This window comes from Schistocerca serialis, chromosome 6 (assembly GCF_023864345.2).
Source record: "Schistocerca serialis cubense isolate TAMUIC-IGC-003099 chromosome 6, iqSchSeri2.2, whole genome shotgun sequence".
NCBI classification, from domain to species: Eukaryota; Metazoa; Arthropoda; class Insecta; order Orthoptera; family Acrididae; genus Schistocerca; species Schistocerca serialis.
Window position 1 is genome coordinate 146,526,814 of NC_064643.1, and position 15,378 is coordinate 146,542,191.

General features: G+C 42.9%; 1 protein-coding gene across 1 annotated transcript in view; it reads left to right on the top strand.

Annotated features, from left to right (window-relative positions):
- The first annotated feature begins 2,146 nt into the window (after positions 1-2,146).
- LOC126484698 (lysozyme-like) overlaps positions 2,147-15,378 on the top strand; it is a 31,254-nt gene continuing 18,022 nt past the window's right edge. Inside the window, exon 1 of the mRNA XM_050108294.1 lies at positions 2,147-2,279. Within this exon, the coding sequence (XP_049964251.1) occupies positions 2,147-2,279 (133 nt within the window). The remainder of the gene's footprint in view (positions 2,280-15,378) is intronic.

Sequence of the window (15,378 nt, forward strand, 5' to 3'; positions counted from 1 at the left end):
GGACAACCGCGCAATGAAAGAGCTCTGAATGAGAAGAGAACGCTCCGCCAGAAAAGAGTTTAAAATTTATGAGAAGAATATTAAAGATGAACTCTTTTTTTAAAAAAATTAATTCGTTTCTTAGGAGACCGCAAACCTTCTTTCCTTCCCGTCTGGGCAAGCTGTGCAGTGACAGGGTAAATGTTAGCTACAATGAAGTCGATAATTCTATTGTAATATTGGCATTTTAATTTGATACCCTCCACAACTGACAAAATTTACAACAAAAATGTGAATTTCCTTGTGCACCCACACACTCCTGAGAATGGCGCATTAACAATTTGCAATTACGCGTCCCTATTACCGGCAGCTGCGTTGATAAATACTCGGCACCTCGCAAGGATAACTAGCAGATCAAGAATATTAGGTAAGTTGTTGGAAGTGGTTAAGCGTTGGTGAAAATCTCGCTTCTGAGCACACAAAGAGCTCTAACCGCAGAACTCTGCACGGAACACGCGCTGGTGCAGTGCTGCGATACAGACCGTGTATCTCCCTTCGAAGATGATGGCCAAGACGCCGTCTCCAAGTCTGTACCGCTCGATGGCTGAAGGCGAAGTCCTCTCCCCACAATTCTCCCGTCTCCCACGCGTACGAAAACGTGGCGGAAGAATACTCAGTTTCGGCCAATGTCGAACGCTCTATCATCGCCTAAATCCCTCCAACGGCATTTCTGAGATCTACCCAATGATCGAGTAGGTCATAACGCCCCTAGGCAAACGAAATTCCTGTCTTCGCCACGTGTTGCCCAGCACAGGTGGCTCCGGTTGCCAAGCTACCCCCAAAAGCGTCGTATTGTCCCGCGTTTCCGGTGACCGCTACCTGCCGGCCACGACAGCCCGGCGAGCTACGGCCATCTGCAGACATTATATTCCACAATTCTGAACTTCCGACACTTCTCACCAAGGCTTTAAGTTAGATACTGCTCGAGAATGCCTCATATTTATCATAATTCAATGGAGTCATGATCTGATACCATTGCCAAACCCTTTATTATTAATACTAATATATGAAGACAGTAACTGTTCTTGAAAGAACAGATACTGTAGATGACCGTGCAGCTTTTCCCTGGAATAAATGATGACTAACTGGAGCCCTCAGCTCCCGGTCGGGGCACACATTTTCAGCTGTCCACATCGAGGTATATCAACAACACCTGTCGGCAGCTGAGGGTTTCAGTTAGTCATCATTAATACTAATGTTGGTAAGCTAACGTTTAAGTGCCCATGTCCTGGCACCTTACAGCGCTACCGTTGAGCCAACAAGGGAGTTCCACGAAATATCGATGTTCCTGTTTCTACGGGACAGCTACGGAATGAAAGAGCACTGGATAAGAAGAGAACTCTGCCAGAAAGAAATTTCAAATTGATGAAAAGAATAGTAACCAAGAGCCTCTTCTTTAATAACAATTCGTTTCTTTGTGAGTAGTACTACTGATTTTGGATGTGCTTAAATTTGGGATCACTTTGCTACTGTGTCCCCCCCCCCTCCCCCCGACAGCAGAGTGGTCAGCGCGACAGACTGTCAATCCCAAGGGCCCGGGTTCGATTCCCGGCTGGGTCGGAGATTTTCTCCGCTCAGGGGGACTGGGTGTTGTGGGGTGTTGTGTTGTCCTCATCATCATCATTTCATTCCCATCGACGCGCAAGTCGCCGAAGTGGCGTCAAATCGAAAGACTTGCACCAGGCGAGCGGTCTACCCGACGGGAGGCCCTAGTCACACGACATTTATTTATTACTTTGCTACTTCAATGTTTCATCCAAGTTGGACTGCCATAAGCTCGGCTCAAAATGAAACTGAACAGTTGCCAAATCGATCCAGTGAATTAAACATCGTCATTAGACTGTAACAGTGGAATGAGAGAATGCTTGTTGTAAATAAGCGAGGTGGGCGGCGGAGCCAGATGACGTCGCACGTTGTTTAGCAGTGTGGCAAAAGCCCGCTGCACGTCCGAGAAGTTACCGTTTTACTTTATCGCGCCAGTGCAGCGTTGCAGACCCGCTACAGTGGAGTGGGGTGGGGGCTGGAGGCGTGAAGCGACGTGATAAAAGCACCTCTTCGCCCGCCGCTGTTCGCACTGTACCCTCCGCAAAGAGCAGGCGCAACAGAGATGCCTTCGGTGACCATCCTCCTGGGTATCGCCCTGGTGCTCATTCTGGGCACTAGCGACGCCAGGCAGCTGGAGCGCTGCGAGATCGTCACTGAGCTGAAGAGGAACGGGATAAACAGCGACCTCAGAAACTGTGAGTCCCACTAAAACTGTGCAGCGGCTTTCCTTCTCATCAGTAACCCAACATGCTTCTAACATTCTGCGTGGTGTCTTTTTGTTCTAAGTCGTGTCTCCCTACCACTTTCGGGCAACGACGCTCTGGGCGTGGTTTTTTTAGGGAATTGATTAGTTTGAACCTGGGACCTGTTGCTGGTAAGGAGACGCCAGACCACACATGACATGTAGAGTTCAGAAGAGTTCAGTGAGGCTAGCGATGATATAATCAAATACTTAATGATTTCAGCGTCAGCTCCACTGCACTCCCTGTAAAAGAATCTTAATACTAACTAAATTTAGTGGAAGGGGTTCAAGGCGTTCCTATTTTTAGTTAGCCGGTAAAATAACGTCAAAAAAGCAGTTAAGTTTACCACTGGAAATTTTATTCTCCTCACAAAACATTGTTTATAAATTGCACTATTGATAAAAGTAAATATTTTAATACAGGATGATAAAAATCAACTGCGTTCAACAAAAATGTGAACGAATATTTCCCGAATGGGTTTCCAAGTTCTACAATGGATCAAAGGATGACCTATGCCATATCACATCTATAATCTAGGTTTAAGTTAAATTTCACAAAAGAGAAAACTATCAAAATGGTCTACAGTGACCCTCAATTATCTTTAATTACTTATCTAACTTGTCGTAAATTAAAGTGGCTGATGTGGCTTCTCGAACAGAAAAATCATCGCGTTTCAGATTTTAACTTCAAGTAGCAAATGTGAATACCACAAAGTTTAATTGACGATCGACACTAGTATTACGTAAAAAGGGGATGTAACAGATGGGACTTCTGCAATTCTGAGTGAAGCCTTATGCACTCAAAAATGCGGCACTGCGTGCGTTCATTACCTTGTCGGTGTTTATGCAGCGTCAGGGGGCGGTAGGCGACGCAGCCCCACACCTCGCCGTCTCGGAAAAAACTCTCCCCTAACTTCTCCTTACTACAATTTACCGAAGTTGGTTTAAAAAAAGCTATCTGGCTGTGTTTTCAACTGACCAATGAGGGTCTCAATGTTAACCTTAAGCTCCGCCTACAAAAATCCTGTCTATCCAATGAGAAACGTTATACTTTTTGTGGTGGGGCAATGTTTTTAACGTTTGCAACGTAACAGAGACGCGAAAAAGTCTCACGCTAAAACTTGCAGCTGGTGTGGCCCTTTTAGTGTTATCGTAAGATCTATACTGCTCTTCTGGAGGGCTCTATCTTTTAACATGGGCTGGGGGTGGTCTTGGCGATTGGCTGGCGACGTGGGTGTCCGTCCCTTATCGTAGGGCCTTCTAGCTTAACAGGGTTCTGCTCTCGGCTTCTGTTCTCGTTTCTCCCCTCGGAACTGCGTCTGTTTCACGGTGGGAAGGTATGACATGCATTTATGCGTTCTTGTGTTAGTCTGTGGTATTCCATTTGCTCACTCGCTGATCGTATTACTTTGGTTAATTTAATGTCAGGATTTATTCGGAGCTATGTGACATACTGCCGGATTTGCTTATCATGTCAGGGTTTTCATGGAAGGTGTTGGATTTGCCTGACACCTTACATGCTGACGAAATAATGGCTTCACATGGGCTCTACGTCTCCAGTTTTACTTACCTTATCCTGTTACACGCTCCGCTTCGGCTTTTATATACCAAGCGAAATTTGTGACTGTGATGAGAATTTCGTGGTAGAACGCAGCGAGTTATCTTGAATGGAGAGTCGTCGATAAATGTACGAATAACTGCAGGTGTGCCCCAGATAAATGTGTTGTCAGCATTGGTGTTCGTGTTGTGTATTAATGACCTGGCATACAATATTAACACTAACCTCAGGGGTTTTCATACAAGGGCGGTTTTTGGGAAGACAAACGGTCGATTTCGGTTTACTGGGAGAATTCTAGAAAATTGTAGCTCATGTTTTAGGAGACCGCTTACAGAACAGTTACGCGATACATTCTTGACTACTGCTCGAGTGCTTGGTATCCCCGCAAGATCGGATTAAAGGACGACATCGAAGAAATTTAGAGGCGTGCTGCTACATATATCAGGGGTATGATCAGTCAAGACGAGAGTATCATGAAATGTTCGATCAGCTCGAATGGGAATCCTTGTAGGGAAGAAGGCGTCCTTTTTGCGATACAATATCCAGAAAGTTTAGAGAAGACGCATTTGCGGCATACTGTGGAGCAATCCCACTGCCGCCAACATACAGGATGTATCAAAAAGAATCATCTGATTAAAAAAAACTATTATATTATTTGAGACATGTAAGAAAACAACGTAATGCTGGAAAGAGCAAACTCTCGAGTTTTACATTGTTCCCGCTAGGTAGCAGCCGTGTGCGTCCACTTCAGTTCTAGTGAAGATGGTGTCGGGACAATAGAAAGCGTTTTTTGTTCTACGATTTGCGCAGTGCGTGTCACAGCGTGACTATTGTACTGGGTTTAGGTATGGTGTGGATCCTCCAACAGAACAAAGCATTAGAGTATAGCATGAAAAATTCCGAGAAACTGTAAAAGGTAAATCTCCGGGCTGATTCGAACGACTTCTTTACCAGCAGGATGGGGCGCTCCCTCACTGTCATCTGGTAGTACGGGAATTTTTAAATCAAAGGATTACTGAACGATGGATCGGTCGCGCTGGACCAAATGATTCAGCCTTACATTACTGGCATCCAGTGTCACCGAACCTGACTGTGTATGATTATTTCTTTTATGGGTTTATAAAAGACTCTACGTGCCTCCGTTACAAACAACAATGAATGAACTGAGATGTCACATAACAGCAGCTGTGGAAGCTGTAACTCAAGAGACGCTCGCTGCAGTGTGGGAATAATTTGAATACCGCATTGAAATATGCCTTGCATCTCAAGAGGGGCATACTGAACACCTATGAAAAGGTACGAAAAAAAAAAAGCTTTTTGAGTTTCCCGTTCACCAACAAACAAACATCATCGTATATGTTTGTTAGTTTCTGAAATATAAACGTTCCAAATCGGATGATTCTTTTTGATACACCCTGTATATCTCTCATAAGAACGAACGGAAAATACAATGGAAGTGCGAAGTCTGTATTATGCAGATATAGATGATGCTCTTATCTGCAAAGAAGGACCGTTTGTGCTTCACAAAACGAAAAAAAACTTCGTATCGCATGATTACAAATCCATTTAGTCACAATTAGGATCAATCAACTCAAACAAATTCTTGGGTGCAGAAACTTGTAGGGATATGTAATGGAATAATCACATTGGCTCAAGTCATACGTGACTCAGGTGCCATTTCGCCTACAAACACTAGTGCGACCCATCCTAGAATATTGCTAAAATGTGTGGGACCAGTACTAAATAGAACTGTAATACTTAACGTACACAAAGAAATGCAATACGAATTGTTGCAGGTTTCCAAAATGATATTTTCTCTCTGCAGCGGAGTGTGCGGTGGTAGGAAACCTCCTGCCAGATTAAAACTGCGTGCCGGACCGAAACTCGAACTCGGAACCTTTGCCTTTCGCGGGCAATTGGTCCATTGGCTAGCTCAGCTGGTAGAGCACTTGCCCGCGAAATGCAAAGGTCCCGAGTTCGAGTTTCGGTCCGGCACATAGATTTAATTTGTCACTCGTTTGTTTGATCCGTGGGGGAGGTGCACGTAGATAATGGAAAGATCGACCTGGAACCTCCAACGTATCACTTCTACAGTGTCCGAGGAGACAAGGTTACACTTATTACAGTGCGCACAGCAGAGTTTAAGCAATCTTTCTTCCCATTCTCCATACGCCGATGAAACGGAAAGAAGCCGTGATAAGGGGAACTGTGTGAAGTACCCTTTGCGAAGCACTTCATACTGGTTTTCAGAGTATAGACGCAGACAAACAGATATACAGGTTTTCTCCTCTAGTGACACCGAAAGAAAAGTGCTTCAGGTTTTATTTAAAGTTCGTGTTCCATTATTGTGTCATCCTGCAAAATATTCAACAGTTCCACCTACTCGACCTCGACTGATGCACGTGAAATATAGCGTATCGCAATTAATAGCGCTACCTCACACCAGTGAAAATACACGATAATAGAAGCCAAAATGTTCCGAGTAAAGGTAGGTCTTCAAATGTCCATTTGCGAAACAGACGTGACTGTTATGTTAGGAGCTGCCACAGATTTCACTTTGAAATTGAAACGTTCTGTTAGTACAAATGTATCAGAAATATAAATTTATCGATTGGGCTTAAATTTCACCCACTACCTCTACCATTTTAACAAAAATACAATACTGCTTCAGCACGTTACACTAGTACCTGCTAAAGGGGCTGGTCCACGTGTAGCCCTCGCAACTGGCTGCAATATTGCACTCGGTCTGCTGTGAGTTAGGGTTTCTTTCAAACATTCCCGGATAATCTTGAAAACATTGACAACACTGTACAGTTCGCTGCTGCAGTATCACCAGAAGCACTGTACATTTCACTTTCGACATGATCCCAAAGATAAAAATCCAGATATTGGGGTCAGATGACCTTGGGAGGCCAACGTACAGGCACTGCTAGACCTATCCATTCTGCACCATATTGGTGCGTTAAATGTTGTTTTACATCAGCAGCAAAATGTCACGATGGCTCCTCGTCCATCCACCACATCCCTTAACCATTAGACTTGGATGAAATCTGCGCCCAGTTGGAAGTTTACATTTCAAATACAATTGTACTGACTAGCACAACATTTCATACTGAAGTCGGTGGTGGCTCTTAACTACATTCGAAATTACCTCGTAAACGCTTAAATTGCGGGCCGTTGTTCACCAGAACGATATTGTTCCTATTACTGTATAGTTTCACCGTGTTCGTTTTCGCTATTAATTATGATACGTCTTCTATAGCCAACACTCCACAATGCGACCACTGTGATAATTGTACTGGTTTCGTTATTATTACAATGCACAACTACCAAGTTTCTCGTTTCTTCGTCGACCCTTCAGTAAGTGATCATAGATCATAGCTCATATATGATCGTTCTTTCCCTCTCGTAATTGCGTTTGGCGTACTGTTGTGTGATAACATTCTGTTCTTCTTATGAAATGTAGCTTACTGCTCAGGTCAGAAAGCTCGCGCACCTGAAAGCAGAGAAACTGGGGCTTATATAATTGTACCAGAGACTACCAGCAAGCGGAAGACTTTTCCTCTGTGCTTCTTTAAATATTATAGTTTTGAACAATGGCGCTTCGAGTCATGGACTATGGCTGTAGATCACGATCATAACTGCCGAGACGCACTGTAGCCAGCGTCCCACTCTGTGTTTGACTCGGTCATTAACGACTAGGCGCTAACGAAGGTTTGTTTCTGGGGGAGTATATTACGCACCTCGATGAAAGAGAGCTGCCATTATGGCTTTCCAAAATTTAATCTTCCGTATCAAATATAAATGATTTTTTTACTTTTAACGCATGCTCGAAAATTCAGCTACTTTCTGTGGACACAGTAAATGGAAATATGACTGACATGATGGTGAGGTAGAGAAACTGGTGTTAGATAGGTTGGTTTTTAAATTAGGCTACAATTGGCCATATAAAGAGTAGGATGAATGGGACGGAAATCGAACAACGAAATCACTTTTATGCGTCGCCTACACTAAGTTTATTCGATAACTCTGTGTAGACACAGAAAAAAAATGGGACTCTTCTGATAACTTAGGGAGACTCTTCGGATAACTGAGTAAGTGTTGGTCGTATCTTCTTAATAAGAATCAGTTTTTCAAGCGTAAACTGTAATATGTGACCATATAAAGAAGAGGATCAGTGAATCGAAATTCGAACAACGGAACCACTTCGATTATGACGTCTACACAAAGATATTTTTACTGACAACAATATGAAGACACAGACTGTTTAGATTAACGAATAACTATTGGATGTTTCTTTTTAATGAGGGTCAGTTTTCCAGATTTTTTCAGTCGGCTTTTTATCATCATATCAATCTTCTGTCTGGTTTGATGAAGCCCCCCGCAATTGGCTCAACGTCCGCTTCCTTGTGTAACAGCAGGCCTGTAACTCTGCGACTTTGTTCTTTCCTCGTTTTCCCACTGCCCACGATTTGCTTCTATACAACACTGTACTTAAATAAGCCCCGTGTTTGATACTACTACGTTTCTTTTGACGAGAAATGCTCTCTTTGCTTGTGCTAATGTATAAGCTACGTCCTCATTGCTTCGCCCGTCACGTATTATTTTGCTTCCGAAGCAAAATAATTTCTTCGCTTCGTGCACTGCGTTGTCTCTAGTTGTGATATAATGTTCATAGTTAATCTCATTTATGTTTCCCTCCCAATATTTGGACTTTTTTCTAGTTTATTCTCAGTGCGTATTCTGTTCTCAGTAAACTGTTCATTTCATTCGACATGTCCTGCAATTCCTCTTCACTTCCACTGGGGTTGGCAATGTCATTAGTAAATCTACGCAACTGGTGTCGTTTCACCCTCAGTTTTAACCGCAGTTTCTAACCTTTTCTGGTGCCTTCACATTATGACAGAAGTCGTGAATATCGATCAGCTTAGTAGGAGTCGAGCAGCAGCTTACTACAAACGTGCTGTAAGGATTGGCAGAAAAGCTGAACCTGTGGAGAATGTTTTTGTTTCGCGAAAGGAACGAATATACATTTGTGAGAACTCAAATGGATACTACTTTGATGGCGATCGTAATTAATTAAACATATCTGACAAGTCCGCGTATTTGGTAAACCGCTTATTTATTACCACTGAGTTGATTGACTGTGATGAAACTTGCCACCGTGCAAGGACACTTAGAGAAGAGTGTGTGGTAACTTAGGAACTGGCGAAAAAAGTGAGGCGATACTGTATATTTCTCAAGCAATAACTACCACATTTTTGATAAAATAAATCTTTTTTTTTTTTTTTTTAAGTTTTAAGCCTGAGTGCTATCATCCCTCCTGTTGAATAAAGCTGTTTCTATCAGACTAATTTTACTGAAATATTTGTCGCAAACTTTGATATTTAGATGTAATTTTTGGACGTTCAGATGTTTTCAAGAAACTGCCTAATAGCTCCACATTAACTTTTGACATTTCAGCGAAGTTCATTGCAACGTAGAAAGAGCGGCCTGATTGTACAAGGTCCAGTCACGGTAATGTGACCACCGCCCATGTTCGACGTCAACGTGCAACAGGTGGCAGCACTAGCAGCGGAGGGTATATAAGGCTTATCCGTGGAAAGGGGGTGGGGGGGGGGGGGGGGAGAGTTTGCAGGACACCATACAATCGTTGTGGTCATGTGAAATTTGAGTGATTTATATGACGTCCGAAAGGGCATAATCATTGGCATTCGAACCAAGGATGGAAGCACTTTCTCGAAAGGGATAAATCTGTAAAATGCTCGTGTGCCACCATGGTTAAAATATTCCATGCATGACAGAATGGCGCTATGCTAAACAAGCGCCGAGGCAACAGTGGTGCAGCAAGGGCCGTAGATGATAGGGGTGAACAATGGTTGTCGACGTGTATACGGGTGAAAAGACGTGCAGCTGTGAGCAACTGACCACCAAGATGAACCAAGGGGCTACCAACAACGACTGCTCACTGAATGTTGCTGCGCATGCGCCTCCAAAGCAGGCGGCTGATTCAAGCACCCATGCTGACTGTTGTTCATCAGCGACGAAGGCTGGAATTTGCACGCCAATACCGTAACTGGACGATCACTGAGATGGGACAGGTGCCCTTTCATTTGGTTCAAATGGCTCTGAGCACTATGGGACTTAACATCTGAGGTCATCAGTCCCCTAGAGCTCAGAACTACTTAAACCTAACTAACCTAAAGACGTCACACACATCCATGCCCGAGGCAGGATTCTAACCTGCGACCGTAACGGTCTCGCGGTTCCAGACTGAAGCGCCTAGAACCGCTCGGCCATACCGGCCGGCGGTGGCCTTTCCAGACGCATCAAGTTTTATAATCCATCAGACAGATGACCATGGACATATACGGCGTGAAACCTCTGAAAGCAAACACTCTACAACAATTGTCACAAGTGTCCAGGCCAGAGAGCATTCACAGGGTGATCTAGTCATGGATCAGCACAGGTATGCATGTATCCTTGGGGACCATGTCTACCCCTACGTTCAATTTGTTTTTCCCCAGCACGATGGTATCTACCGGCAGGACAATGCAATGGGTCACACAGCTCACAGTGTACCTGTGTGGTTCGAAGAGCACCAGGAAGAGGTCGCCACAATGCTCGGGTCACCAAACTTTCTGGATTTAAATCTCGTCTATAATCTGTGGGACCACCTCGCTCAGGCTATTTGTGCCATGGATAATCAGCTGAGAAGGCTAATGCACAGGGTCACGTCACTGGAGTCGGTATGGCCATGTGCCTGTCGGTCCTTCCAGAACATCACTGACTCTCTTTCAGCACATCTCACAGCGATCTGTGATGAAAAAGGCGGTTGTTCAGGCTGTTAACAGGTAGTCACATTTATGTAATGGACGGTGTAATACGTGTCTGACTGTGCTGATGAAGTCACCACTTATGTTGGTCAGAAAGAGATGGGAAGTAGAAGTTCTTTCCAACTTAAATATGTCCATATAGTCTTGGGATTATAAGGAGCGAGTTCTCAGCTCAAAAGGAAGGATGTTTATAAACAATTGGTGCGTTCCATGCAGGTGTCGGTTGCAGATAACGAAGGTAAGATGTTTCTGGAATACACCGCAGTATTTGTGCCATACCGAGGAACATAGTGCAGCCTTAGGACACGACCAGTGTCAGGGAACACAGCAGTTCCTATCCTCAGCCGATCATCCATATATACATTAGTACTGGGGCGAAGCCAATTTTAGTGCAATTTCTTTGCGAGTGTTACAAACATTCATGGGCAAATTATCGCCCTCTCCCTCCACTTAACCAGCTGTTTTGCTAATTGATTTGTGACCTCCTGGGTGTGATTGATGACCTCCTGAAGATAAACTGTCCTTCTGAGAAACCACCCCTCCTTCCCCCCATCCTGCCCTCCTCTCCCTCCCCTTTGGGAAAAGGGGCATTTTTTGTCACTCCTCCCCAGTTCAGTTCTGAGCCACTTTTCCCCCTCCTGGCAAATCCTGCAGGCCTCCACTCAATTCTCCAATTGCCCCTCCCCTTCCCCGTCTGGAAATTGGTAGGAAAAAGACTCAGTCTGTGATTAGTTACTGGACTGTGCTGATCTCATGAGCAGGCCGCGGTGGCCGAGCGGTTCTAGGCGCTACAGTCCGGAACCGCGCGACTGCTACGGTCGCAGGTTCGAATCCTGCGTCGGGCATGGATGTGTGTGATGTCCTTAGGTTAGTTAGATTTAAGGGGATACGGAATCACCTATCCCCGCAATGTTAATATATGCCTACTATAGGGAACATTTTCTCACAAACTACTGGAGACAGAGAGGTAAAAATTTTACTGTATGTGCATTCATATGTTACAACAATACTGAAACAACAGTTTATTGTCAAAGTATTTTCTTACAGAGATATTGTACATTTATTTTTAAGTAAATTTTTTCCATCGCTTTTTACTAGACTATCACCCCTAAGTCTTTTGTAAATCAAGTAATTAAAAAATCGTTGTTTCAGTATGTAATAGGGACCTATGTCACTACGTCATAAAAATTTCAGACTTCTAGGTTGACCAGTACCTGAGATAATGTTCCTAGATGAAGTAAAAAGTAAACTTACGGGAAACGGAGAAAGAAGATTAAAACATTCCTGATCCGTAGCTAATACCCCCTTCACAGTCTTCATAATCATCTTCAAGTCTTCTTTTGGCACCCCTCTGCACCTGTCTTGCTTTTTTCACTAATGTCTTGATTATATTATCAGCATGCCTTAGTCTGTGCTGATCTAAAAAGAACATAGCACGTACCGTACGGGAACCAACACACATACCCAACTTTTGAAGGACCTGGCATTTAGTTATATTTCCAAGATTGAAGGTTGCCACAGCATCATACACACCAAAATGTAGTGTATTAATTCCGACAAACACTGTTTTTGGGAGACGATGCCATATCACACTATTCAAGCACTCGTTGGGGTTCTGCGTTTTTCCGTGAAGACATTTCATCAGAAGACTTCTGTCAGCCAGATCTCTGAAAATGGGCTTTATTTCTGCCATGATGGCTGATGGTAGACTGTGGTGGTGAATGTATTTCTCTCCTGTTGTTAGTCCCCTATTGTATTTACACCAGCTGTTTTCACCTTTGGGGCACAAACCATGTTGTGGATGCTCATCCGTGGATGCGGTGTGGAAATATAAAGCCCATATAGCTCTCCTCATTTCTTCAAGATTGCCTGTATTTTGCCTGATTGCAAGGCCATAGCAGTTCTGAATGTGGTCTATTATGGAATCAGTCAATCTTCCTCTGCCATCCAAGGTTTTCCCATCATCTAGTTTTTTCCCTTTCATAACTGATTTTAACCTTCTCAGCCTGGCACCCATTCTCTTCTGCACATGTCCTATACATTCAAGTTTGCTTATATTTACACTGTTCCCATATGGTTTGCTTTCCAAAACTTCTTTGAATGCTTTAGAGTCACCATCTCCCAGATATTTGACATAGCGAACATTATACCACTGTGAAGAGCGATGAAAAATTTTCTTCACCCCAGCAACCTCCATGCCACCACTACTACCATAATAATTAGCAATACAGTCATCACTGTGTTCATTTTTCAGCCTGCCTGTGCACCTACAGTATTTAGACATTATTGCAACATCAATAACCTTGCCAGTATCAACACTAGTTGCTGTTACAACACCATTGTTGGAGGTGTGGCCCCTTTTCTGCCACGTGCCATCAAACGCCACTGTGAGGTCACGACTGCCGTCATTTTCTTCCACTGCTTCTTCCACAGCAACCTGCATTGACTTCTGTGCTACATCTTCAACTGCAGATCCTGGTACATAATTGTAAGCTTCAAACTTTGAAGGTGCACTTGGAAGATTTAGAACACCACATAGCATATCACCAGCTGCTTTGCCCTTACCAATTGCTCGCAATCCATAAACTAACCTAATATTTACACTATAAAGTTCAGTTTTCTTGTATCCATTATTTACAGTTACTGAAACCGAACTTGGAAACTTACAGCTGTATTTACAAACACTGCATATTAAATTAAACTGGGCAGCCAGGCCAACATGGGATTCTACTTTCAGAGAAACGTTTCCATGACATTTTTTGCAGCACAAACTGTTTTCAAGAGCTTCACACAATATATTCGTATCAATGAGTTCAAAAACTTCATTCCCTCTATCAAGTAAATTATATTTCTCTTCCAAATCTCTTAGTTTTTTATGAGAAGCACTGTTTTCATTTGGTGTAAGTTCGTTCGGCAAATCAGTAATAAGTGGATTCACATTTTCCAACAGTGATGATGATGAACTGCTTTGCTTTGCTAATGAATCATTATTTCTTTTCTTTTGCCAGTTCACACGCTTTTTAAATACTTTTGCTTTAGCTCTAGGCATTTTCACTGCGAAAAATGAAGCACTAAATACGAAATAACTCAACAACAACTACTTTCTTATATCACACTGTTTACAAAACAGTCCCGCCACAAAGTCAAAGAGTAACTTGAGGAAACCAGAGAGAAACATTTTCGGGCAACTAGTGTATAAATAGTCGCTGGAAACCGGGATATTTGAATTCATGTCACTTTAAAGGTACTGCCAAAAAGTTCATGGTCAGCCACGAGAGACGTGTATAACTAAAGCGCAATACCCGATCTCACAAATATATAAAAATAAAATAGTTATAATTGTAGTAGAGCTATGTATGATACGTCATTTTAAAGAGGAAACATGGCAGAATATAATACGCCAATAAAAAAAAATTCGATTTTTTAACCCAAAATCCGATTCCGTATCCCCTTAAGTAGTTCTAAGTCCCAGGGGACTGATGACCTCAGATGTTGAAGTCCCATAGTGCTAAGAGCCATTTGAACCATTTGATCTCATGACATGAAATAGGTGGTAAAGTCAAACAATAAATTGTTTATTTATGTAAACATTAATTTAATTAATTAATTAATAATTGGTAGGAAATGCACGACTGTGGTTAACTTGTTTGCACGAGAAAAATAGTCCACTCTTGTGATGTTGGAATTGTGACATGAAAAATGGCGGGAAATAGAAATAGTCGACTTGCACTACCCTATAAAATTAATTATTTAACAGTTTACAGGAGACAAGACAGGGAAAAAAGCTTTAGGTGGGGGGTCTAAGTCAGATGGATAGCTTAAAACACTCACCATCACCGTATGATGATTAATAAGAAATATTTTCAATGTCTCAGATCCACATGCCAACATTTGCAAATCAAGTAATTAAATTTTGGCCAGAAATAGATTGTAATGCTACATATATCCGTGATCTAGTATGAACCGACACTTGGAAACAAGAGCACCCTCCTCCACCAAACGTTGCCGCCAAACTTATCTGGAGAAAAAAAAAAAGAAAATCGCACTCATAGTCCCAAAGCAAGCAACGTCTGCCGACTGTAGGAGTGCCAGGAGCCGAAGCTGCACTATCAGAGTGTGAACTAGAGACCCACACCTGTCTTAGTTCTGTTTGAGCTTCCATCACGTCCAGTCTTTCTGCTTGACTGTGTGAAGCAATTATTATATCTGCTACAAAAGAAGAAATCTGACTGCTCTCTGGTGGGGGGGGGGAAGGGGGGGGGCAGTGTGAATGGAATAACAAGATTTCCGATGTGAAGAAACAGCCCACCAGTTGCGTTAAAAAACATTTTTTTCAATTTTTAACGCACCTACTGTGCTCTTTCTTCACATCGACATTCTTCAAAAACAGTTGCTGAAAATGACGAACAAAAATCTAAATTCAAAAAGTGTCTTTGCGGTGGGAGGAGACATGTGAGCGGCTCCCGGTTGCCAAGTTTAGCTTCACCAGACAATTTTAACAGTACAACTGCTACGTCGCTGGCGCTTGCAGGGAAAAAAAAAATCGTCAACATGAAGTGTTCCAGACAAATGCGATGTGTGACGAAACAGACAGCTTTTATTGTTCCATTTACAGGCAGTTACCATTGTTACCAAGCTTGAACGTGCATCCTTTTTTT